Here is a 25,646-nt window from a genome sequence, read left to right as displayed (position 1 = left end):
CACAAAGGCCATCATCAAAAATTTTGTTGTCAACAACCTGTGGTGTTCCCTGCAGTTTGGGTAACAAGTCTCTCTAGATATTCAGTACTCTCCACCTCTTTTGATAACCTTTGCAAATTAATTTGCGTCATTGTAACATCCGTTTACCATCGATTTCTCACTGGTAATGACTTTCGGTCTTCACTATGATTTGGGTGGCAATAAGCCTCCCCAGCATCCCCCTTCGCACTCGTCCAGTGGAGGTCTAATTAATGTTTTCTCTCCTTCGTCTTTCAATCCTCCTTGACCCTGCACGACTATTTAGTATGGTGCCAGTTGATGCTTACACTACAATTTTATTATTGTTTTTTTTTGGGGGGGGGGGACTTGCAGTTATACGATTTCCTCTATTTTTTGTTCAACTTCTGTTGCAGTTGCTATGTTTGATTAATCTCTGCATTCAAGGTGTTTCCTTTAATATTTCAGCCGTTTTTATTTTTGTTATTCATTGTATCTTCTCAGCCATTCCTCTGATTTCAATTTCTGCCATTTTTTCTTCAAAGTTTTTTTTAAAATTTTTTTATTGTTCCTAGTGCTCCTACAATTATTGGTGTTATCTTGACTTTATTCATCTTCCTTATCTATTCCAGCTCTCTAGCCAGTTCTGTGTATTTACTTTATTTCTTTGTCTCTATTATTATTATTGTTATTGTTGTTATTATTATTATTATTATTATTATTATTATTATTATTATTATTATATGTTCTAGACAATTATTATTATCATTATGTTCTAGACAAAAGGGACTTCTTTGTTTTTATATTCTTGGAATTATTTTTTTAGAATGAAAAGTTTGAAGCTGTACCCAGGTATGTCAATTTCTATCTTTACCTTGTTTATACTGAACTAGTACTAATAAAAATATTTGTAAAATTTTGTGAAAAAACTATAGTACTTAGTACTTAAATGCATTTACATATTGATTTAATGGCAAATAAATAAAATTGCAAATTGTTTTTAAGCAAAAGCACTTCATACCAATGCAAACTATTTTTTATATATATTGTTATTATGTTTAATGATTTTTATTATGTTAGTATCTAAATTCCTTTAAATTTATAAAACACATATCCAGTTTTAAAAATCTTTTACACTTAAACTAGGATATAGCAAGTATATAAAAAACAACGTGTACTCTGCCTATTATTATTATTATTATTATTATTATTATTATTATTATTATTATTTATGTGTGTGTGTGTGTGTGTGTGTGTGTGTGTGTGTGTGTGTGAACCAATCACGTTTCTAATTTTGTAAAACATGGCAAACTAAATAAAACACCTTTTTACTATTAATAGAATAATTTAATAGAGTTAATTTACTAGCATTATTATTTTTTTGATATTATATCATTGTACAAAAAAGATGCTCTCCTCTCGTCAACCTATCTACTTCTAATCATAAATACATAAAATGTTAAATCTATTTCACCACGGCCACCGGTAGCCACGATTTCACGCACTTCATCAAAGGGAGATAACTCTAAACGAACTAGAAAAATAATCTTATTTTCACATATATACGTAGTAAAAGAAGAAAAAGTTTTATTTATTTTTTTTTTTGTTGCTTTTTTTTTTTTTTTTAAAGTTTTTAACGTTGATACGATCATCTGATAAATTGTCATCAGTTGTTACTATTAATTGACGAATTATTTTATTGCCTTAGCGTTAAAGGGCGATAAATTCGATCAGTGAGACTTGCTGCTATCCTGTTCAAAGAGACCATGAACAGCGTCTGAACGAATAAGATGTTTACAGTAAACATTATAGGTATGGGCAAAAATAAACAAATAAGGATAGTGGGACCTAGCCGATTTATCATAATTTTTGGTAAATTTATACAAATACCGTGACAGCGAATTATTAATAATAACCCTAACCCTAACCCAGTTTTCAGATTCGTGTTCAGCACACCGAAACGTAACAGAATACTACGTCTGTTTTTACTAATTCGCTGTCACGGTGTTTGTATAATAATACCTAATTTTTTTGTAGGTTTCCGAATACTTTTTGATTGTATTTGAAAGATTAAGGACTAAACTTTCCCAAAGAAAAAATATTTGTACACGTGAAAAAAAATAGTTATGAAAAATGTTTCACGTCTAAATTTTTAAGTTAAATAAATTCATTGTAAAAATCCTTTAAAAGATAAAGGGCCTATTTCAAAACTAATTAGTAAAGTAAAATCCTAATATATTGAATTAAAAAAAAACAAAACAAAAAAAAAACACCTTGTTTGCACAAAAAAATAGCTGAATTAGCCCCAACACCGAGTATTTTTGCCATTCGCAAAAGAAAGCACAACAAACTGTACTTTTAGAAATACGGAATATACGGAGGCCCAAAATCTGAGAGAGTCGAAAAGCTGTCTGAGAATGACGTCATGTAATTAAAAAGAGGTGCTGGGTTTCTCCGCCCCCATCCCGAGACGTGCATCCATACATTTCTATTGTAAACGTTTGTATAAATTTTACCATTTTTTAATTTAATTATTTTTCTATGTTCCTGTTTTTAATTTTTTTTTTTTTTTTAATTATTGGCCAATATTGTATAAAAATCATGTTACGCCGAAAGTTTCACATTCTTGCGAACAAGGAAATTATTAAAATCTTGCATATAAAAATTATGCGAAATCTGTAATTTAAAAAAAAAAAAGTAGAAATATTATTATTATCATTTCTTTTGTCAAAATATTAAATAAACAATGCTTACTTCAATGGTAATATCGGTAGTTCGAGAAATTCATTTTTCTTCGAATTATATCGAATTCATTAATACGGATTTTAGGGGCTTTTTTCGTAATGCTAATGCTCATGTAAAACTTTTTTTATTTTTTTTTATTGTTACAAATTACGATGCTTTATTTATATAAAAAAAGCAAAAATAAATTCTTGCGTTTTTTATTTACTACTGAAAACCATAAAGGTATTTTTTGTTTAAACAAAATAACACATTTCTACTAAGATTTAAATAAAAATGATTAGTTCATTATATTCCACGATCATTATTCGATAAATACTGAAAATTTCATTAAAATTGGTTAATTTCCTGATTTTTGGTGAATTTTTAAGTAAAGGAAGGGGGGGGGGTCAAAATGTTTATACATTTTGAGCGTCTGCATCCAATTGGCCCGTACCTAGTAAACAAACTTTAAACAACGGCTAGAGAGTGTTTCCCTTCTTAATTTTTTTTTTTTTTTTTTTTTAAATATGCTGGTTTTCTACCTATATTTTGTCTGTGTGGCACTAGCAGTGTCAGAAATTTCGTGAAAATAGTGAATAATTCCACCCCATCTTTCCAAGCTTATAACTCCTCGAAAAATGTAATTCAAGCCCTAATTTTTTTTTTCAATTAAAGGAGTAAGGACCAAGGTTTTATTTAAAAAAAAAAACAAAACAAAACAATGTGTTTTTTTTTTTTTAAAAAGGTTTTAAACTTCGGACTTTACAGGTAAATTTCTAAAAAACTGATTTTTTTTTTTGTTTTAAATTTGAATATATTATTTATTGACCTTTTCTCTTCAATTTGTGATATATAAACCTATTAAACATAAATTAATTATTTACTTTTTAATAGACATTTCAAAATGAGAGGCGTAAATTATTCGACCCCCTATCTTTCTAAGCTTATAACTCCTCGAAAAATGTAATTCAAGCCCTAATTTTTTTTTCAATTAAAGGAGCAAGGACCAAGGTTTCATTAAAAAAAAAAAAAAAAGACAAAAAGAAAAAATGTGTTCTTATAAAATAAGGTTTTAAACTTCGGACTTTACAGGTAAATTTCTAAAAAACTGATTTTTTTTTTTGTTTTAAATTTGAATATATTATTTATTGACCTTTTCTCTTCAATTTGTGATATATAAAATTATTAAACATAAATTAATTATTTACTTTTTAATAGACATTTCAAAATGGGGGGGGCGTGAAAATGGGGGGGCGTGAAAATGGGGGGGGCGTGAATTTAAAAAAAACGTTTGTCTAAAATATTATATTCGGTTTATTGGAAAGAACATAAAATTTCACATTGACCCTGAAAATATCGTAAAAATAGAATCAATAGAAAAATTTTGATAGATTTTTAAAATTTAAAAATTTAAAAATATTGAGTTTAAAAATTGAAAAATATTGAGTTCGGAAAATTCATTACTGTTTTAAAAAAAAAATAAAAATATTTTTATTACTTTTAAAACAACTGTAATAGTTTATTTTGGAAGTATAATCCATAAAGAAAATAAATAACCCACTTTTAACAGAGAAATTACGAGATTTTTATATTGTATTCGCAGTTTCGTGTTAGGGGTGTCAAAAATTCCTACAAAAATTCTGATACTGCTAGTGTGGCACTTGTGCAGTGCACTAATGCACTAATGCGAAGGACGTTTTTGGTTTCCAGTTTGGAGAGTGCACAAAACAGGGTCAAACAATTTTCATTCATTACAAACAAGAAAGTTTGGACTTTATTACAAAAATTCAATTTTTATTAATTAACGATCACAGAATATAATGAACTTACAAGTGCCAATTCTTTTAGTGTTAACAACTACGATGCTTTATTTTCATAAAAAGTAAAAATAAATTCATGCAGTTTCTTTTTTTTATTTTGTTTTGTGTTTTTTGATAAATAAAACTTCACCTTTAGCAAATGTGGGTCTTGCTTATACAAAATAATACATTTTTACTAAGATTAAAAAAATTATAATGGGTTGATTCTGTGATCGTTAATTCATAAAAATTGAATTTTCGTAATCAAGTCAAAACTTCGTTTGTAATGAATAAATGAAAATTGTCTGCACCTACTGTGCAAATCTCCACATTAAAAACCAAAAACAAACCGGTTACTTTGCAGTAGTGCACAAGTGCCGATTTGTTTATTTCTTCGCTTCTGTGTTGTTTGCTTCAGTCAATTGTTTGAATAAAAACGGTTGCGATCATAAAATAAAAGTTTAACTTTTTTTTATGTCAAGTGCGAAACAAAAACATTAAATTCTTTTAAACGTAGTTAAAAAAATGAATAAAAAAATGAACAGTAATTTTACAATGCTTTAAAATAAAAAAAATAATCTCGTTCTCGATTTTTTTTTTGTAACGAATAAAACATGAAGTTTTCTTATATACTTTATATTTTCATTCCTTTTTATCTTATATTAAATTGTTTTTAATACTAATATGTAGCTAAAGCAAGAAATATTACCGCTAAAAAGCAAAAGAAATTGTTGTAGAGTTAGATAATCTCCAATGTTTTTCATAATGTTTATGAATTAGCTTAGTTGGTAGACTGAAAGATCGAAAATCTCAAGGTTTTGGTTTTCACTCATTGAATCCATTTTATTTGTTAGAAATGCATTATTTACTTAGCAAAGAAGTAGTTAAGATATCATTATTTAGTATTTCCATTCGTAAAATAAGTTGAGATATTCGTTTACTAAAATTTAAAATACAAACATGCAAACAAAGTGTCACTTATAAGTGGACTACTTATGGCACATCAAAACTAAAATATTGACCAGGATTACATATTAAAATCGATTGTTAATACAATTTTTATCTTTTCGGTATACCGACCAATATTTGCCATAAATGACTGACGAAACAACTTCATTTTGTTTCTTATTAAAGACTAATATATATATATATATATATATATATATATATATATATATATATATATTCGTGAGCAAAACAATATGCCAAACAAATTTTATACATTTTAATACACTAAAAGCTATATTGAACAAAGAACAATTGAACAAGGAAACTTAAACGAGACTAATAACACAGAACAAGACATTTACTTTAATAAATGCTTAGGATGGAATCGCATCCCCTTTTTATTTCTTTAAAAGATCAATCCTTTTAGACATGCTCTCAACCAAAGTGGAACACTGTGAAGAGGAGATGCTATTCCATTCGATTTGCACAGATTCCCACAGTTTGTCATTGTTCAAAAAGGTTCTTCCATCCAATGCACGAGATATTATGAACCAAATATTCTCGATTGGGTTTAAAAATATGGCCAAAATATCACATTAATTGAATTATCAGAAAATCATTTTTTGTGACTTGTGCAGTGTGTTGAAAAATAATGTTCTGAGATATTCCCAGCTTCTGGATACTTGGTAACAGTCCTGTTTCTAATATTCGAATGTATTCCTTTGCATTGATTGACTTCTCACATTTAATATGTTCCCCAACTCCTGCTGCAGTAAAAGTTCCCCATACCATTATCTCTCCATTCCCGTGTTTAACTGTCGTTTTTATGCAACGGTGAAAATTTTTCTCCAGTTCTTTGATTGCACCATTCGGGAGCATCAGGAGCATCAATAACAAGACAAAATCTTGATTCATCATACCAGAAAACATTCCTGAACCAGTCTGCATCTTTCTTGCCATAATACAAGAAAAATCTCTTTCTATCATTGATGTTTTTCTTAGATAAAAATGGCTTCTTTGCACACCTTTTAGAAGAAAATCCCATTTCTTCCATTCGTCTAGATATTGTATATCTAGAAAGAGAATTTCCAGCCTGTTTTGAATTCTTTGCTATGGTCAACAGAAGTTTTCTTTCAATCCTTCAAAACACTTAATTTAAGCCTGTGGTCATCCTACAAAGTGAATGCTCTAGGGCGACCAGATCATGATTTTCCTTTTACCAAGCATTCGACTTCAAACCTTTGGCCAATTCGCTTCGCTACAGAAAGAGATGTTTTCACTTTTTCTTTTCTTAAAATATAAAAAATCTGCTTGTAAGTCATTTTGTACTGCCTTAATCCTGCAATTCGGTTTTTTATATCCTCACCAAGATGCGGTCCTCCCATATTTAGGATTAATTTTTCCGCTTATTATTATATGTTATAATAATAATGATTTGCAAAATATAAATTTTCAGTTAAAATTAACAAAAATTCATGGAAAAATATTGAAAAATCGATTTCTTCCTTCTTTCACTCTTGCCCCATTTGTTTTTGGCTCATATATATATATATATATATATATATATATATATATATATATATATATATATATATCTTTATTCGATTGGCAAAATTTTAGAATAATTATAAAAAAGTGAACCATCGCGTAAATTCAATCAACTAAAAGAATTGGAAACCGGGGTGAGGAAAAGAAAAAAAAAATATATATATATATATATATATATATAATGGGGCAAGTTATATGTACAATTAAATAAAATAAATAAGTCGATTAAAAAACGATCGTTAAAATATACCCAAAGCGCGTTTCGTTCAGACAAACATTTTCAAGGGTCATAAGTCTGAAAATTATTATTTTTTAGAATATTTGGTAGTGATATGGAATAAGAGCGAGGAGGTGAAGAAAAAAAAGAAAAAAACCTGACTACCCAAATAATTCTAACTGAAGCCGGAGGTTTCTCTGCTTGCACAAAGTAGGGGGGGTTAGCAATGATGGCAAGTGCTTCGAGGACAGACAGGTGGAACTTTGTGCGTCCTCGGTACAAAACAGAAAAACACTCCGGAGAGAAAACAAGACCGCACTCCTTTTTATCGACCAAGTGTTGGCCGATGGACGATTCTATCAGTTGAGATTTTCTGGTAGTAGGTTGATGATCCCGGATGAAACGGGGAACATGTTGGGCGATTCTGACCTGAAGACGCTGGGTCGTCTTGCCTATATAGACGGCACCACACCGACATTGAAATTTATAAATAATATTACTTGTTTGGGAGATAGGCAAGACATCTTTACGAAATGAGGGAAAGGGGGTTTTTGTGGAAAAGGCAATACGGAGCGATAGAGCACCAAAATTAGAAGACACCAGAGAGGAAATCTTATCGCAAATAAGTTGGCCTTCAAGTCCAATCCAGGGTAACTTAAGGTATACCGGAAATCATACTTTATATATATATATATATATATATATATATATATATATATATATATAAAGTATGAAAGGCTATGAAAAGGAGGTGTGGGTGTAAAGAGATAGCTTCAAACTTTTGGGGTATCAAAGCCAAAGCAACTCCCTCAAACAAAGATGAGAAGTCAGTGGTGGGAATTTTTATTGACACAAACGTATGAGTACCTAATAAGGTTCTTCACTAGAAGTTACCCCCACCCCGTTTTTGAGGGTTAGTGGTGTAACCCGTCAAACCCATGGTAGGTTATCCTGCCATATTTGGTAACGCTACAAGTGTAAATCAAACAGTGGGAGCGTGCACAGGGTTTCCTCCTTGAGGCCCCCCCGCCCCAGTTGGTGGTGATGGGGGGGTGACTTTATCACACCTATTTTTGCTCTATGATACCTGTTATCCTTGTATGTGGTCAGTTTAGTATAATAGTAAACCATATAGAAGCCTATTTGTGTACAGACAACCACACAGACATCGAGCTTTATTTTATAAGATAGAATACTCATCCGAAAATTTGTTCATAATACTAGGACATACTTAAACCTTTTAATTAGTGCAATAATTAAGATCCCCAAATATGACAATGCCAAAAAAAGACAAAAAAAAGAAAAAAAAAGAAAAGGAAATAAAAAACGAAAAAGAAGAAGAAAAAAAAAGTGTGCGAACAGATTAGCAGGTTACACTGAAGGAGTAACTAAAGGCATCTTCAAAGCTGGATAAGTTATGATTCAGAACTTTTGAGTTGAGGATTAATAAATTGAATTATTCCGATTATTCACACTACTATTCTCACCTTGGATGTTATTATCACGTTTCAGTTGCCTCTAATCTTCTTTAGATGTATCGTGTTGAACTCTGAGAATCTTTCTGTTGAACTCAGAAATCTGTAAGGAATTTCAAACATTATTTAATCCACAGCTTGTTCTCATTCTGTCAGCCATGATCAGGTCTTAAGTAATTCATAATTTGATGTTTCTGAATTTTTGAGATGAGGATTGATTATTCGTATTATTTGAATTCATTGGACTACTGTTCTCATCTTGAGTGCGATTTTCACAACGTTTCGGTCAATGTAACCTCCGACCTTCTTCAGGTGTACATTGGCAAACTCGAGAACTTGGATGGAATTTTGAGCAGAACCCTTTACTAGGGAGTAGCATTTTGAGCGGAACCCTTTCATGAGGGTAGCATGTTCTTATTATTGTCCACAAGGACTCATGGCAAAGTGGTTAGAGTACTTTGAAAAATCAATTGTAAGAAGTGATACTCTGAAGATTAAAAGGTTCAATTCTCAGTGTGGGTGACTGAAAAATACAACTGCAAATTACTTAGGACCTCTATCCAATCATGGTTGACGAAACAAGAGCATGCTACCCTCGTGAAGTAAATAAAGGGTTCCATCCAAATTCCCAAGTTCGACAGAAACATTCCTGAGTTTGCCAAGATACACTTCAAGAAGATCGGAGGTTACATCGACTGAAATGTTGTGAAAAATCACACTCAAAATGAGAAAAGTAGTCTGATGAACCCAAATAATTTGTAATTGTATTCTTAGTATTGTCTGCACTGAGGATTGAACTTTTGACCTCCAGAAAACTGTCACTTAGAACTTGATTATTACTTAGCACATACACCCGTTATGCCACAGTATAATTCTAGTATAAATTTTATGACTTTAAACTTATTTTTGTTTTATAGTGAGAAATAGTAAAACTACATATCTAAGACAAGAATAGGTTTAAGATTCATTTATAGAATTGAGTTGAATGTTTCACCTGCAACATCTGATATTCCCAAATGGTCACCCCGTCTAACTACTGACAAAACTTAATATTGCTTACTTGCGGAGATTTTACAGGAAAATAGTGTGTCTACACGATCGTATATGCATGCTTATGTATTGTGAAAATCTGTAGTTTGCTAATCGATACGCAGATATAATTTCCTCAATATTAAGAGACATCTACTACCGACCTATTTTACACAACAGTAAGAATGTTAATGATCCAGGAATCCAGGGTTCAATCCTTGATTATATCATACTCAAGACTTAAAAAAAAAAATGGTACTTGATGCCTCAGCATTATAAGATGGAGATCACGGGCAAGTGGAGTAATCTTACCAATTAAATATTAAACTGAACAGATATTTATTGATGAAATATGAGTACTGAACTCTATAAACTGTCCCTACAACCAAACCTGGAAACAGTGCAAGACTGGATCACAAACTGGTATTTATCCCAACCCCACAAGGTGAAAATGTGATACACAGGAGAAAGATAGAGGCTGAAGAGCCAGCGCACAAGAGGAAGGATGTTCTGTCTCACAATATACCTGAGCAGCCCCGCCAGTATTCGTTGGTAGAAGTGTCTTAGACATTTAGCAATAAACTAATCCCCATCTGAAAGAGAGAAGGTAAAGCCTTGGAGGGTGGATGTCCTATGACTGCAAAGAACAACACCTCAACCCAACAGAATGCAAACCATCCAGTGTCAAAATGGCCCAGACTCTGCCAGACGCATTGTGGAGGACATATCCTTGATTGATATAGCATTCATAGATCACAAACTGATAAGTAAAGCCTTGGTGGACAACTGCACCATAATCATTTTAGAATCGAATGTAGATCATTTAAAGAATAAAAAAGATGAATTCACAAAACATGGTAAAAAATGAAATACAGGTCAAATATTTTGACCTGTATACTATATGAATATATTAGATTTGTAAGAGTTTTTAAAAGTTGAAATGATATTATTTATTCAAATAAGAGATACTAAAGTGGCTTTCCAATCAAATTCTCAAGTTTACAGGGAATAACTCTGGCCTGGAAAATAATTTATCTTAAAGGGAGATAATTGATCATTACAGATATAATCTATACAATATTCTGCTTGTTTCTTCCTTAGTACGTTATGTTTTGAAAAAGGCTAAATAGAATTTTGAAGGCCTAACTACTTAAAAAAAAAAGCCAAATTCATAAAATTTAGCTTTAAAAAATGCAATTTGGCAACACTGAACAAGAATATGAGAATGGCCTCCTTTTGAAGTAGCTTCGTTTTTTAATATCTTTATAATCTAATATATAAAACTGTGTGTGTGTGTGTGTGTGTGTATCCATTTTTTCAAAGTGCATGTCCTTTGTAATGAAAGGTTGTGGAGTGGTGCGAGATGGATTAAATTCTTGCTTTTTTTTGTAGACTGTTCTTTTAGCCAGTAAAAATAGCTGCTACAGAGTCAAAATTGGAAAAAAAAAAAAAAAAAAGGAATTTCGCAGTCAACTTAAAATGTTCTTGTATGTATGCACAAATATATATATATCTATAAAAATGAGAATTTGTGTGAACAATTCTCAACCTATATACTCAACAAATTTTTTATCTACAGACTTGAAATTTAGTATATAGAGTATTCAGACATGTGGAAAAGTTTTTAATCAGTTTTCATCCACAAAAAAGGGTTGGTAAGGGGTTAAAATCGAAAATTTCGTATGTGAGAGCTCATCAGATTTTTATTTGTTTATCAACTGTTTCACGAATGCGCATGCATGAATCATTCACATGACAGATTCATTATGTAAAGAATAAGTAGGTTTGAAAACGCTTTTTAAAGATCGTGTCAAGTTGGCTTAATGACTCACTGTTTTTAGGTTTTAGTTTTGATCTTAACTCGAGTATTTTTGTTTTTTTAACTTACAAGTAGTAAACTTGAAAAACAATACTCTCATGCACATGTCTAAGTTTCTGTATGAATTAAAATATTATATTTATGCATATTTTACAACCGGGCAACGCCGAGCAGCCTACTATTATATATGTTTATGCATTAAAGTTGGTTATATTTTTAGCTATTTCTTATCCATCTGATGATAGCTCAAACGGTAGTGACTAAGGCTGGAGTGCTAAATGTTTTGGTTTTTATTCTGGCTGATAACACCAAATTCATATTTTTTTCTTTTACTTTTAAAATCACGACTATATATTGAGTAAAATATAATAAACAATAGAGAATCTGCTCCATAATAATAAATACAGAAAGCATGTTTTATGACTGGACAACGCCAGGTGCATTGCTAGTAATGATATATACTAATGTATTGCAATGGTGTGAAAAAGGAACTCATGATAATTCTGACATGCAGTGGTTCTTCAAATAAAGTCAGTAAAACATTAGATAAAAAAAAGGAAACATTCGAAAGAAACAGAGGTCTACCAAGAATATTGCCATTGTCTACCAAAAGGTGCTGGACTGAAGAATTAAATTAAAGATTGTCTTTTACAATATGATTTTATTATTTGTATTGAATTATGTAACAATATTACTTTCTAAGTATTTACTAGCACGTATTAATTTATCTCATTTTGTTCAATTCTACATTTAATGAACACTATTTTCATAGATATATTAATAAACTAATATTTGCTGCATGTTATTGTTTTTTATGTCCAAAAAAAACTCATTTTTTTTTTTTTATCGCTACCCAGAAAAATATCAGCTTTACTAAAACATTTGTTGATTAAATATAGTTCTCATTCTGTGGAATTTCTATGGGTCCTGCTAGCTTTAAATCCAGCTACAAAGGAGATTATTGATTAAAATAATATCTGTTGAGATGAGCATAACACTCATAAAGTAAATACTCAAGTCTGAAGTTCAAACAAAGGATGACTACAGCATCCATTTTTCCCAGACTTGATGGCCTTTCTCTCTAATTTGTTTAAAAAGTAACTTTTATATTTTTCCCACATAAATAATTCAAAGTGTACTTTCTGTTTTGATACTACATTTAATCTTTTCTCACATCAGTTAGCGAAAAAAAAAAAAGTCCTTCCAGACTGAGGTAATTTCAATTTTTGCTTCAATCCTTGTGTCTAACTCTATCCTCCAGGGAGGAAATAGGAAACACACACACACACACACACACACACGACCATCAGATTTTAATAGTTTTTCACCTTTTCACCATATTTCAATAATTCACTCACATTTCCAAATGTGTTTAAAAATAATATGCATACGTAATCAGGAGTCGATTTTATATCATCAGTAAGTGAAACATATTGACGTGTACTTATGGGTGGAACAATCTTGGCATAATTTCAAAAGGTGTGCAGTAGTAGGTCTGGGCTGTTCATTTCTAGACATTCCCAGAATAGTGGAACAAGATTACTTCCCACGTAGGTCATACCTTAGCAGCTAAATGTTGTTCGCCTTCGCATATGTAATAAATAAAACTGGATGAAGACATTGCTCCTATTGGACAGTGAATGGAACGCACGAAAAGTCAATCAACCTTCAGTTAACTTAAACTTGGAAGGAACGAACACACAAAGGACAACAGTCTTCAATGAACATTATTTTTTAATAAACATCAGTTCTGACTAGAACTATGCAGTAGGCTAGTCACCGAACAAACTAATTGATACATCTTACTTATTAAGCTAAAAATGTCATAGATTGGTCAGCAAAACGAATCATTTGCATAACTGGACGTGGCTCACATCGTTGTCCTGAATGTCTGTTTATTTTATTGATTGGACAGTAAAACGAACTTTGTCATTCTAGTTATCTTTCTAAAAACCACTTGTTTGAGCTACTGTGCAGATATAGTACATAAGTTTTGACAGTACTTTGCCTGCTCTAACAGGATGACAGTGAGCAATACATACTTTGTATCAGCTCCATTTCAATAAAACCTGTGAAGTAACTCCCTTGTGTGCTCGAAGTCAGCCAAGATGTGTTGGTCATTGCATGTAAATAAAACTAGATTAGGTTACTGCTTGTAATCTGATTTCCATGGAACAGCAAATAGGATCTACAGAAAGCCAAAGGTTGATCAGTTTTTAACTTAAACAAACAAAATGGCAGAGAGCTACAAACCTTTAACGAACACCTCTTTCAACAAACATTAGTTATTATACTGAGCACTCTTATAATGGAAATCGACTAATGGTAGGCTCATTGTCAAATAAACTGTGGAATAGGTGATACATGCCTGCTTACATCCAGCTCAAAATGAATCATCTACACAATTAGAAGTATTTCACTTTGTTGTTCCCAATGTCTGTCTAAAACTGCTCATTCGGAATATCCACTGTGGCAAATAAAGTATAGCTAAAAAACTCATTTATCAGTAACTGCAAGTGTGGCACAATGATAAATGTCTTTTTTGTGAGAGTTGGCGCTCTCCATATTTAAGAACCTTGTACCTGACTTATGGTTCTTGTGGGGAGACCTATAAAATCAAAAGGTATTTTAATGTGGCAAGGGCGGCAACCTTTCACTTAACTAAAGATGACAGCTTAATGATAAAAAGTGTGTAGTCAATCAGATTCGATCCGAGATGAGCTTGACAGATGTTTATTGAATCGAGAGCTCAAAGGTACTGCCAAAAGGTTAAAAAGGCGGAACCCAACGAGCTTATCACCTGGGACTTGTGAATTAAGAATATCACTGACTGTAGTTTTTCTCTTTCTTTCTTCTTGATATGTATTCATGTCGCTCTCTCTCTCGTTTGCGTCAACATATTAGCAGTTGGACTTTCAAGTGTGTATAACGATTGATCTTACAAAGTCCAACTCTACCAATTTTCGAGTTATGTTCCTTCAAAATTAATAAATTTTATATATAAAAATGTGTTGGTCACTCATTTAATACAAGCATTCAATTTTTACTGATGGTTCCAGCCCAAATAATACAGGGTGGAACGATAAAATTGTTGCCCTAGAAAAGATGACATGATTCCATTTCTGTTTGATGAAAACCGGTTTTATTTTTTTGTTACAGATTATCTATTAGTTGTGTATGCATCCCAAGAGCGATAGGAACCTTCTATCATGTCTGAAAGTGATACAATGTTCAACGAGTGAGATTGGAGATGCGCCACTGTACAACTCATGCTCTCTACTGATCCAAGTTATGACAACAGGACCATTGCCAGCAACCTCAAAACGTATCACTGGATTGCCATGAATAACAGGGACATACTCAGGGTGATGAAAACAAAGTTTCTAACCACGGTTGTGGTTTCAAGTGAGGACCACATCTTGCTACCTCACATCTTTGAAGTCAGGTTGAAAGTCAACACCAAAGTGTACCTGGATGTGCTGAAAAGTGTGGTGAAACTCTGGTACAATCGAGTGGCCGCTGACAGACCCTGGGTGTAGGAGCAGGACCCTGCGCCAGCTCACAAGTCCAAAGAGACCCGGGCTTGGCTTCAGAAGGAGTACTACAACCTTTTATCTTTCTCTCACTACCCCCCCCCCCCACCACCTCCCCCGACCTGAAGCCGCTGGACTACTTTGTTTGATGATATGTCGAGAACATCACGAACATTACTTCCCACAACACTAAAGTCAGCCTGATTGCCGCCGTCCACCAAGTATTCGCCGAACTCCTGTCAGTGCTTGTGGAAAAGGTATGTTTCCAGTTCCGAACTCGTATCAAGGTGGTGATTAAGGCTGACGGCGGCTACATTGAATAGATGTCAGCTCTACTACATAATTAAGTTACCTGAATTAATTTTTTTCAATAAAAGTTTTAAAATAAAACTGTTCTTTAGGGCAACCCTTATCATTCCATCTTGGAGATTCTCTAAACACCTAACTCGAATTAACCCTTTCGTTTAAAGGAGATATGCCTGTTGTTTATAATCTGGGAGCTGGTAGTACCATATGAGGACCCAAAATTTCTTTGAATGGATGTCTCTATGGCACAAATACACCAAGTTACAGTCACCGACGTAGTACTACAATGGGTCCTGTTCCCAGGATAGTACCACACAAGTATATGATGATATGCATCACGGGTAGGCGACTTTGGCACAATTAGATCTGGAGCCTACGATCAAACAGGATACAAAACTTTACATGATCTCTTGACAAAATGACATAAGCCGAAATCAAGAAAGATGAATTTCTGAATTTGGATGTCCTCCCAGCTCGAGTATGTGTAAGATAATGCAAATAATAACTTTTTCCTGAACAACTCCAGTTTCAACTAAATCAAAATTAAGAGAAAGCTACCAAGTGCACAGGTGAGAGAGAGAGAGAGAGAGAGAGAGAGAGAGAGAGAGAGAGAGAGAGAGAGGGGGGGGGTATACAAGACGCCATTCTTTGAGGAAACAAATAATTTAATTCCCCAACCTCTTTGGAATTCTTAGTCTTCTTTATGAATATAGATTCAATATAAATAGTTTGATGTCTCAAATATATATATATATATATATATATATATATATATATATATATATATATATATATATATATATATAAAGTGGAGAACTCACATTATCTTAACTCTTAAATTTACACATAAATAGCCAGATCAGCAACAGAGAGAAAGGAGTTCTGATCATGTGGCGAATGCAAAGAGGACGAAATTGTTTACATAGTCCCGGCCTTGTGTACAAGTGAAAAGGAAAAAAGAATATTGATGAAGTTCAAAATAAAATTGTTTTAATTTATACCATTGCATTTTAGATGTAAATAAATCTTTTAACAGTAAAAAAAAAACATAATTATCAAAGTTACGTTGAGACAAGAAAATCACACACGCATGAAGTTATCTCATAATTTTATAAATATGGATTTAGTTTGATGTCTCAAAGATTATAGCTGAACTCTTTAAGTAGTCAGTAAAAAGATCAATATTTTGAACTGTGTGAGTCGAACATTTTGTAATTGCTATATAAAACATCATAAATTCTTTTAAGAATTTCTAGATTAATAATAAAAAAAAAAAACTACCTAAAGGTTGGAGCTGTAGACGGGATTTGAAAGTGATTTTTTTGCAACAGTCAGAATCTTGGTTGAGTATTTTTAAAACGGCTCTAGGATTTTTTTTTCTTTAACTATTCATGTCTTAAGTGGAGAGTCAGAGTCTAGAGCCACGATATTTTGGCAGGAAACGGATTTAGGTTTCTTTCTTTCCTTTTCTCTTTTTTTAATCGACTCAAATCTAATTCAGGTAACTCTCCACGTTTACAGACGTTAATAGTAAATTAAGTCAACCTTTGTATTTCAATTAACTAGGGAAACCTACTACAAGGTGACCTCAAAAAATGTCACCCATGAAATCGTTAATCAAATTCACAATCCTTTCTCCAATCCAACTATCTTTGGTACAAATAAACTTCAATCTATGCCTGATTTGTCCACCATTTTTCAGTCATGAATATCCAACAATCTTTGTATTATCACTTTTCAATGAAAAACACAACTAGGTACAGCATACAAAAATTGTCAATAGTTCTAACACATTTCTTTTTCCACTGTCCTGATTTTGTCTGTGATGGCTCATCACGATTCAAGAATAGTTTGGGATTGTTTAGACATTTATTTTTTTAGATAAATCTACAGTTAAAAATCTGGAGAGAGGATTGCCAACTCTCACTTCACACACTGATCAAAGAACTTTTTTGTCATGCCACACACCATGCCTCACCATGTCACTTTCCAATCAAACGTTCATCTTTTCTCTTCATTTTTCCTCATGTGTTTCTCTATAAAATAAAACTTATCAAAAATCATAGATCCTTACCTGATTGCCTTCACTATACACCGGGTTTTGTCTGTGTGTTTTTTAAAATCAGTTCCTAGATGGCCGACACCTAATCTAAACAATAACTCTTCATTGCCTAGATTGATACCATCATTTTTCAGACCTAAATAAAAGTTAATTTAGTGTCAAGCGAATAATATTAGTTAATTTCCTCCAAGCGATGGCAACACATACTACTGATGAGACGATCACAAAAGTGTCTCCACATATCATTTCAAGACAATAAAATAAAAACTGTTAGATATTTGCGATTGAAACTGGGTAGCTAAGTGAGGTATAGACTGAAGTTTATTTATAAAAAAATATAGTTAGATTGCAAAAAGGATTGTGAGGGTTATTAAGAGTTCCATGGGTGATATTTGCAGGTCAGAGGCATCCTGTATATGAAACAGAAGAAGACATTTCAAGATTTTTGTTTTGTAAAACAAAAATCTTGAAATTGTTTTTGAGATTACAATTCATATCATTTCGATCATTCAGACTACTGTTTGCATCTTGATTATTATTTGCACAACGTTTTGGTCAATGTAACCTCCGATCTTCTTCAGGTGTATCTTGTTGAACTTGGCAATCTGCACGAAATTTTAAACAGAACCTTTTATTTAAGTCCATGGGGTAACATGCTCTCGTTTTGTCAGCTATGACTGGCTAGAAATCCTAAGTAATTTAAGAAAAAATTTTGAAGGTTGAAGATGTCATCCTCAGTATGAGTGATACGCAAAATATGATAGCAAATGGCTGACAGAATGAGGGCATACTACTCACGTGAATTAAATAAAGGGTTTCGTTAGAAATTATGTGTATATTCCTGAATTCAACAAGATACAGCTGAAGAAGCTCGAAAGTTACATTGACCGAAATGTTGGGAAAATAACAGTAGTCTAAATCGAAATAATACAAAATATTTTGGAAAAAAAAAAGTTAAATTTCTGTTTTGTTCAGACATTTTTAATTTAATTTAAATTAAATATAATCAATCATACATGCTATTTTCTTCGCCTAACTTGTACAAATTAATATATAAAAATAAAAACAAAAAAAAAAAAATGAAACCCAAACAAATCTATTTTAGCTATTCAAATAACGACAAACGAAAAATTTCCACTCAGACACAAATACAAAAAATGGCAAAACAAAAGGTTAAAAATAAAAATGGGATGGATCATAAATATTTTTATTCAAAAGTAAATTTTCAATTTTTTTATCTCAAGTATTAAAAAAAAAACACTCACAAAGAGAACAGCAAAAATAAGAGGAAAAAGGGGGGAAAGTTAATTCATAAAAAAAAACATGCAACTGAGCTCAGTTATTTTGGATGACAGCTACTAAAATGACAACAACAAAAAAAATTATTGAATGTACCTTTGATCTCCAAGATGTTGTCTGATGAAAGAGAAAATAGGATTGAAAGACAACGAAAAGAGCATAGCATCATATTCGAAATGAATAAGAAATCGATAGTATACAAACATGCATATTAAGCAAACTAGAGATCTAACAAAATTAAAACAGTTGAAAAAAACAAGGACTTAATGATAATTAAACATGTTTATTCTTATGCAAATGGATTTTGGTATTTAACAGAATTAAGGAGAAGCTGTCCCAAATTTCTAGAACAGACACAAAAAAACTTAATAAATTTAATGTGTGCATATATTTAAAAAACAAAAAAACAAAAACAAATGAGGAAATAGTACCTAGGTGTGAGGTTATCATACCCAGCGAAATGGACATACAGATGTTGTTAAATTCTGATGTAAACTCTGCACTCAATATCGTCTCTCAGTTAGTTATCCTCAGCTTGTTACAAAAACCAGATTCATAGAAGGAAAGCATATTCTGTGTGTCATACAAGCGCATAACATGGTCATCTATGTGTACAATTATCCCTACAAGTTTCACCTTGATAGAAAATGATGACGTGTGCAGGCTTGACAGGCTGGAAGCAACCATTATTTTTACATGTAGTATGGCTAACGGTCCATCTGTACATCGCAGCATTGTTGATTAAACAACGTGTTTTTGTGGGGCTATGAGTGGCCATTCTTTTAGAGTGGAACATCCATAATTCTGTGAATAATCTAGAAAAAGGTGAACTAGCTAAATGTCTATTGAAACATTAAGCTGGTTAGCAATCTGTGATTGGCGGTTTTGCATAATAGCAGATCTAAAGCAAAACATGTATATTCAAAGTAGGCATTGGTAAAACAATTTATGAAAAAAAAGATATAAGCAAAGAGATAAACTAATTAGAATAGAAATAACTGTAGAGACATGATCTGATTTAATTCGTTCATGTGATAAGTTTTTTAAGAAAAAACTAAATAAAAGTAGCATTTCTTTATTTATACATATTTGATTAAATATTTCTTGCAATCTAATAATAAAAAGAAAACGTATCACAAAAACAATCCAACTTTCCAACACCACCATTTTCTATCTATCTTATTTATCTCTTCATTTATCTCATTTAGTCTCCATATATGCTAATTAATTGTAACTATAAAAGTCTTTTCTTGTGAAGAGAACCCCTTTTATTACGTTGCAAGATGCAAAGCATCACATTATCTTTTCAGCTAGTAAGTGTTCTGCTTTATTCTAACAACATTACAGATAATTTTTGTTTATAATATTATTCTAAGAGACCTGCTCAAACTTCCTGATATGAATCCTTTTGTTAGATGGGAATTGGCTGATAAATTCATAATAGTTATGACTGATTACTTTTGGCCTGATCAAAGACAATCCTCAGGAAGGTGTTTATAATTGTGAAGATAATCAACAATTTAAATATTGGAGTGAATTTGGAAGATTAATCATGTAACTTTGAAGGTTATATATGAATATAGCAGCTAAAGACATTTCAGTATATTTATACTGGATTCAAAATTAATTTCATAAATAGTTGGATTTTTACTTTTTATATCTGAGGCTTCAAGAATTTGTAATCGCTGTCTACTATTGTGACATTCAAGTGTTCTTGTGTTGTTGATGAGCATTTTAAAAATTTAATGTGGGGTAAAAGTGTGGTTTTTTAAGTGTACCTGTTGCTAGCAAGTACCACATACAAAAAAAATGAGTTGCACCTGACTTTACAAACTGAATACGAAAGCTTTCCTCTTTCTGACGTTTTCTTATTGATCATCACTTTTGGTCTTGGTAACCAAATGAAAATATGGAATCAATGTAAAATACTTTAAAGACGTTGATATATAAGAAATGTACTAACCACCGACCACACACACACAAAAAAAAAAAAAACTAAAACAAAACAAATTCAATAAATTTAAAACTTCCAACTTAGTTATCATCCATAACTCATCTCCACTAGAATTTTAAATATCTGCTTAAATGCTTCTTTCTGACAAGTTCAATACTCAGCATCTAAATAAAAATATTCTTGCTACACATCCAAATTTCGAAAATTCTCATTCAAGGTATAGCCCTCTCTCTCTCTCTCTCTCTCTCTCTCTTTCTCTCTCTCTCTTCTTGAAGGTATATCTTGTTTTGATAAGCTCTTAAAACTGATGATCACCTCAGATCTAAAATGGAAGATGTATATCCAGACTGCTGAGAGAGGTGTCATACAGAGTATTCGTTCTTGTTTTGACTGCATACAAAATTGACTTGGAAATCTAGGAGGTGGGTGGGTTTCTTCTCTTCCCTACAGTCCTTTTCTCATAGAAAAATATGTTGCTAGTCTGTTTTTATTCTATCATTATTTAAATAAAAGGAGCTCGATTAAGCTCCAAGGTTTGGTTCTTCCTTATAAGACAAGATCGAAAAGACAAATCTTCCTTGCAAGAGCTTCACATCTGTAGAACACATTACCATAGAACTGCTTCCCTACTGATTACAATCTTATGAAAACCACCTCATAATTAATGATCAATTCATACTATTGATCAATGTTAGTAATCTCATAGTGTTCTTCATTTTCCAGCTGGTAATCATTGCCATCTCATTAACCCTTATCCTTATGTGGCTTTTGGCCTTGATATATCATAACCCAATAGTAAAAGAAAAATGAGAGAAAGGTGATCTGTACCTACCTGATACTGATTTGCATAAGTTAGAATTTTGCAAAGAATGACCAATTAGATTAGAATGACTATCTTATTAAACCTAGCATATAATATTATCATGTCAGATTTTCTTCAATTACTTCATAAGTAATATAATGGTATATATATATATATATATATATATATATATATATATATATATATATATATATATATATATATAAATACCCGTTCACATACACCTTTCACGATAAAGATAGAACCCAGAATTAGATAGAATCGAGCAATTGCATCGACAACGGACAACGTCTAATAATGTCTAATATATATATATATATATATATATATATATATATATATATATGAATGTGTCTGTGTGTCTGTGTACATTTTCCTTCGCAATAACTCTTAATTTTCAGTCTACAGACTCGAAATTTGATATACAGTGTACTGAGATTGGGAAAATCTTTGTAATCATTTTCGCCCAGAAATTTGGCTGTTAAGAGGTCAAAGTTCAACGATTTGACCTTTGAGAACTCTACCACACTCTTCCGACAATTTTGGGTCTAAACATTTGAAATTTTAGATATAGGTTCGTTGGAGATGGATCTAACTTAATAACTTGATTTGAGCCCAAAACAATAAAGTTTAAGGCGTCATAATAGGGGTCAACGCTAAAATAATTGACCGTTTTTTTAAATTTTTTTTGCTCAGCATATACCTCCAAACACCCAGGCAACGCCGGGCACCCATGCTAGTATATATATATATATATATATATATATATATATATATATATATATATATATATAGAGAGAGAGAGAGAGAGAGAGATAGAGGGGATATAATGGTAAATAAGGGGTAATTTCAGACTCCCAAATTGAGGTGGCATCACTGGATGCACTTTAAGATCATTTTCAAGATTATTAAATGTGTTCATAAAGTATCCTTCAAATGGCGAATGTGTCATAGGGAAACCCAGATAGAAATGTTAATATTATTATGACTATTACTAACAATATCAAAAGTACCAAATACTTACAGGCTCCCAAACTATAAGACATAATTAAAACAAATTTGACACAAAGAAAGTTTGGTATAAAGTAAAAAGAATAGGAAAAGAATTGGAGACAGTGTTGTCTTCTTATGTAGAAAATAAAAACGTGTTTGATTAAAAGAAAAGAATTAAAAAATCATATGAAGAGAAACATAAAAAGAAAATGGCTGATTTCTTCCAATAAAAGTTTTTGTGAATGTGAAAAATAAATGTTAGGAAATTAATCTAAATCAACATGTATTGCTGAACCGTTTCAACTGTAGTTGTTTAATTAGTAAAATGTTTATTCCTGAAATTAATGTACACAACACTAGTCCCAACAACAACGCGTGCTAACATAGTCCTGCAACACTTTGAACTATGGATAGATAGTGAAGTTTAGATAGAGAGGTTTGACTAAAAGTTGGCTGTGAACTAAAAGCAGAAGTCGATGGAACCATGTAATTTCTGAACATAAACAGAGGGACTCAAGCCTTTTATAGTTGACAAGTGAAGCAAGCGAATGTAAAATGTTGTCTTTTCAGAAGCTCCAACGGGGATGTGAGAGGTTGTGTATGATGTAGCTAAGTGTTACAAGACAAATGATCTATCTATCGGTCTCTCTATCATGCACAAGTCAATCTGTTTGAAATAAATCCTGGCAATAAAACTAAATATTGAAATCCACATAATTTTATCAACAACCAATAACCAACCTGTATTCAAATGAAATGTGAGTAGATAACGTTTTACATACCCAAAGTAAGATGTAATATAACAATAGCTCTGATGATTATATAACTGTAAGGTATTCTTTCAGGGTAGATTGAGCTGGCTCCAAATAAATTTGACACATTTCATGTCAAAGCGGTTCTCAGTCACCAATCAGCAGCAGAGTCTTTGATATACTTCAACCATTCTTGGTTCAACACAAAAAAAAAAAAAAAAAAAAATGCTGGGGTCAGCCACTAGCTCCATGTCTATCCTCATTCTTCCTATCCAAATCTTCAATTGGCTGCCTCTACAATATTTTACAGCCAACGTGTGTGATTATGGCTACCAACTTCTTCCTTATTCCTAATCGCTTCAAAGAACAGTACAAAACCAGTAAAGTTTCCTTTTAAGAAATGTACATTATGCTGGTTTTTATATCAGTCTGCAATGCGCAAGTCCTTACAGCAATACAAGCTACCACAGTACTGACAATAATTCATGCTACATTAGTCCAGACATCTAAGTGCACTAGGTTAGTCTAGATATCCATGTGCACTAGGTTAGTCCAGACATCTATGTGCACTAGGTTAGTCCGGACATTAATGCACACTATGCCAGTTCTAATATCAATGTATACAACGCAAGCCATTATTAATTTTGCTTTATCTGTCTTAGTCTCTTTAGTCGTAAAGACAATACACAAAATCAAATCAGTTGTAACACAAAAGAAAATTCCAACAATATTAGTTTAAAGAGAGACGTATGAGTACTCACAACTTCGAATCATTCTAATGAAGTGAAAGAATCATTGGAAACGTCATGGTTGTGCAGTACATTATTGATTTTTCTGTCTTCAGCAGAAAATTGGAAAATTGCTAAGGCCAGTTAAAATAAAGTCGGTTTCTATTTGAAAAGATGATAAAGAATTTAGTGCTAGTCAATAAATACCAGGAATTGTGTTGTCGATGGTGTACAGCCAAAAGACATTTAAAATCAAAATATAGAGAGGAAAAAACCTGAAAGAAAATTTTGATTTTCAGCCAAGAATTCCAGTATCAAAAGAACTTATATAATTCTTTAAGTGTTTCTTGAGCATTAAAACGTTCGTAAGTAGGAAGCCTTGGATACGAAATAGACGTAGAAACTGACAGGTTTAGTCTGTGTGTGAGGGGAGGGCACATATGTCCAAATCATTTATCATTAGTTTATAAGGTGCGTCTGAAAAATTATAGGACTCACTGTATGAGCTTTGGGCGAAAGAGGGATAAGCTGATATCATAGAATTGTAAACTTTTTGTAACCATTGCATTTTTTCACATGCTTTTTTTACTATCAGACCCTGTATGGAATAGTGTTGTCATATTTAGGCTGGTGAATATGTATCCCATATGACAGTTTTTATAAATTGCAGAAATGTATCTAATTTGATTGACCCTCACCCTTTCTTTTTCACTACAACCTCTCTCTCGCAGACGTGATGTTGCTAGTCTCAATCTTTTCTACAAATGCCATTATGGCATGTGTCCCTCAGAATTGTATGATCTATTATCTGCTTCCTTTGTTTCAGCTCGTTTGACTCGTTGGTCTAGGTCTCTATCAATCCACTGTTTCAATACCACATTGTAATACACAGGGTTCGTACAGATTTTCAATGTTCATTTGCAAGGCCTTTTCAAAAATTTTCCAAGCCTTTTAAAATTTTTCAAGGCTTTTCAAAATTTTTCAATGCCTTCTCCAGACAAAATTCAACATAATAAACCAAAAAACTTAATAATTGATAATAGGAAAAGTCATTTTTATTTATTTTTTATTTCATGAAGTAATTTTAAAGGTAACACATGAAGTTCTCTAACACGCAACAAAACTAGTCAACTATTTACAGCTTAAGCTCCTTCCTACACATTCATTTCTTGATTCTGAATCATTTTTAGTTCTTCTTGTTTAGTTTGAAACCTTTCTTTCAGTTTAGTCAGTTCATTTTTTTTTCAAAGGCCGATTTTCTGAAAGCATTTGAGTTTGTCAACTAATTCAAATTCCCAGAATTTTCTGCTTTCAGAGCCAGGGCATTTACTGATGAAGTCATTTTCTACGCTCACTTTCTTCTTATTTAGTTTTTCTATCTGTTCAACGTCTGCCTTTCTGTGGAGTTTTTGTCTATCTTTTTGTTTTCCCAGGTACATGTCATACCTCTGTCTAGCCATGGAGCATGAAACAATCAAGAGATTGGTTATTGGGATTTGACACCCCTTCCTGCTGCTTTAACCTGGTCACAGATGATCCTCTGTGCCAATACAGTCTCATCCTTCATATTCTCAAGCTCTATTTCCTTGTTCATGGAGAATCCTCTCTCTATACCGGTCTGGCCACGAGAGAGCAGCAGA

At 32.2% G+C, this 25,646-nt stretch overlaps 1 protein-coding gene across 13 annotated transcripts in view; it reads right to left on the bottom strand.

The window, feature by feature from the left end:
- Positions 1-25,646, bottom strand: part of LOC145245959 (3',5'-cyclic-AMP phosphodiesterase 4C-like) — a 1,213,142-nt gene that overhangs the window by 461,501 nt on the left and 725,995 nt on the right. For 6 of the 13 annotated variants that reach the window (XM_080107731.1, XM_080107733.1, XM_080107736.1 and 3 more), the window contains one exon: positions 18,853-18,873. The exons of the other annotated variants lie outside the window; for them this stretch is intronic. In XM_080107731.1, the coding sequence (XP_079963857.1) occupies positions 18,853-18,873 (21 nt within the window). The remainder of the gene's footprint in view (positions 1-18,852; positions 18,874-25,646) is intronic. 13 annotated transcript variants of the gene reach the window in all.

Source organism: Euprymna scolopes, chromosome 23, assembly GCF_053919585.1.
Source record: "Euprymna scolopes isolate OS-2025 chromosome 23, ASM5391958v1, whole genome shotgun sequence".
Taxonomy (NCBI): Eukaryota; Metazoa; Mollusca; class Cephalopoda; order Sepiida; family Sepiolidae; genus Euprymna; species Euprymna scolopes.
The sequence above is the reverse complement of the archived record's forward strand: the minus strand, read 5'-3'. Positions and strand labels throughout refer to the sequence as shown.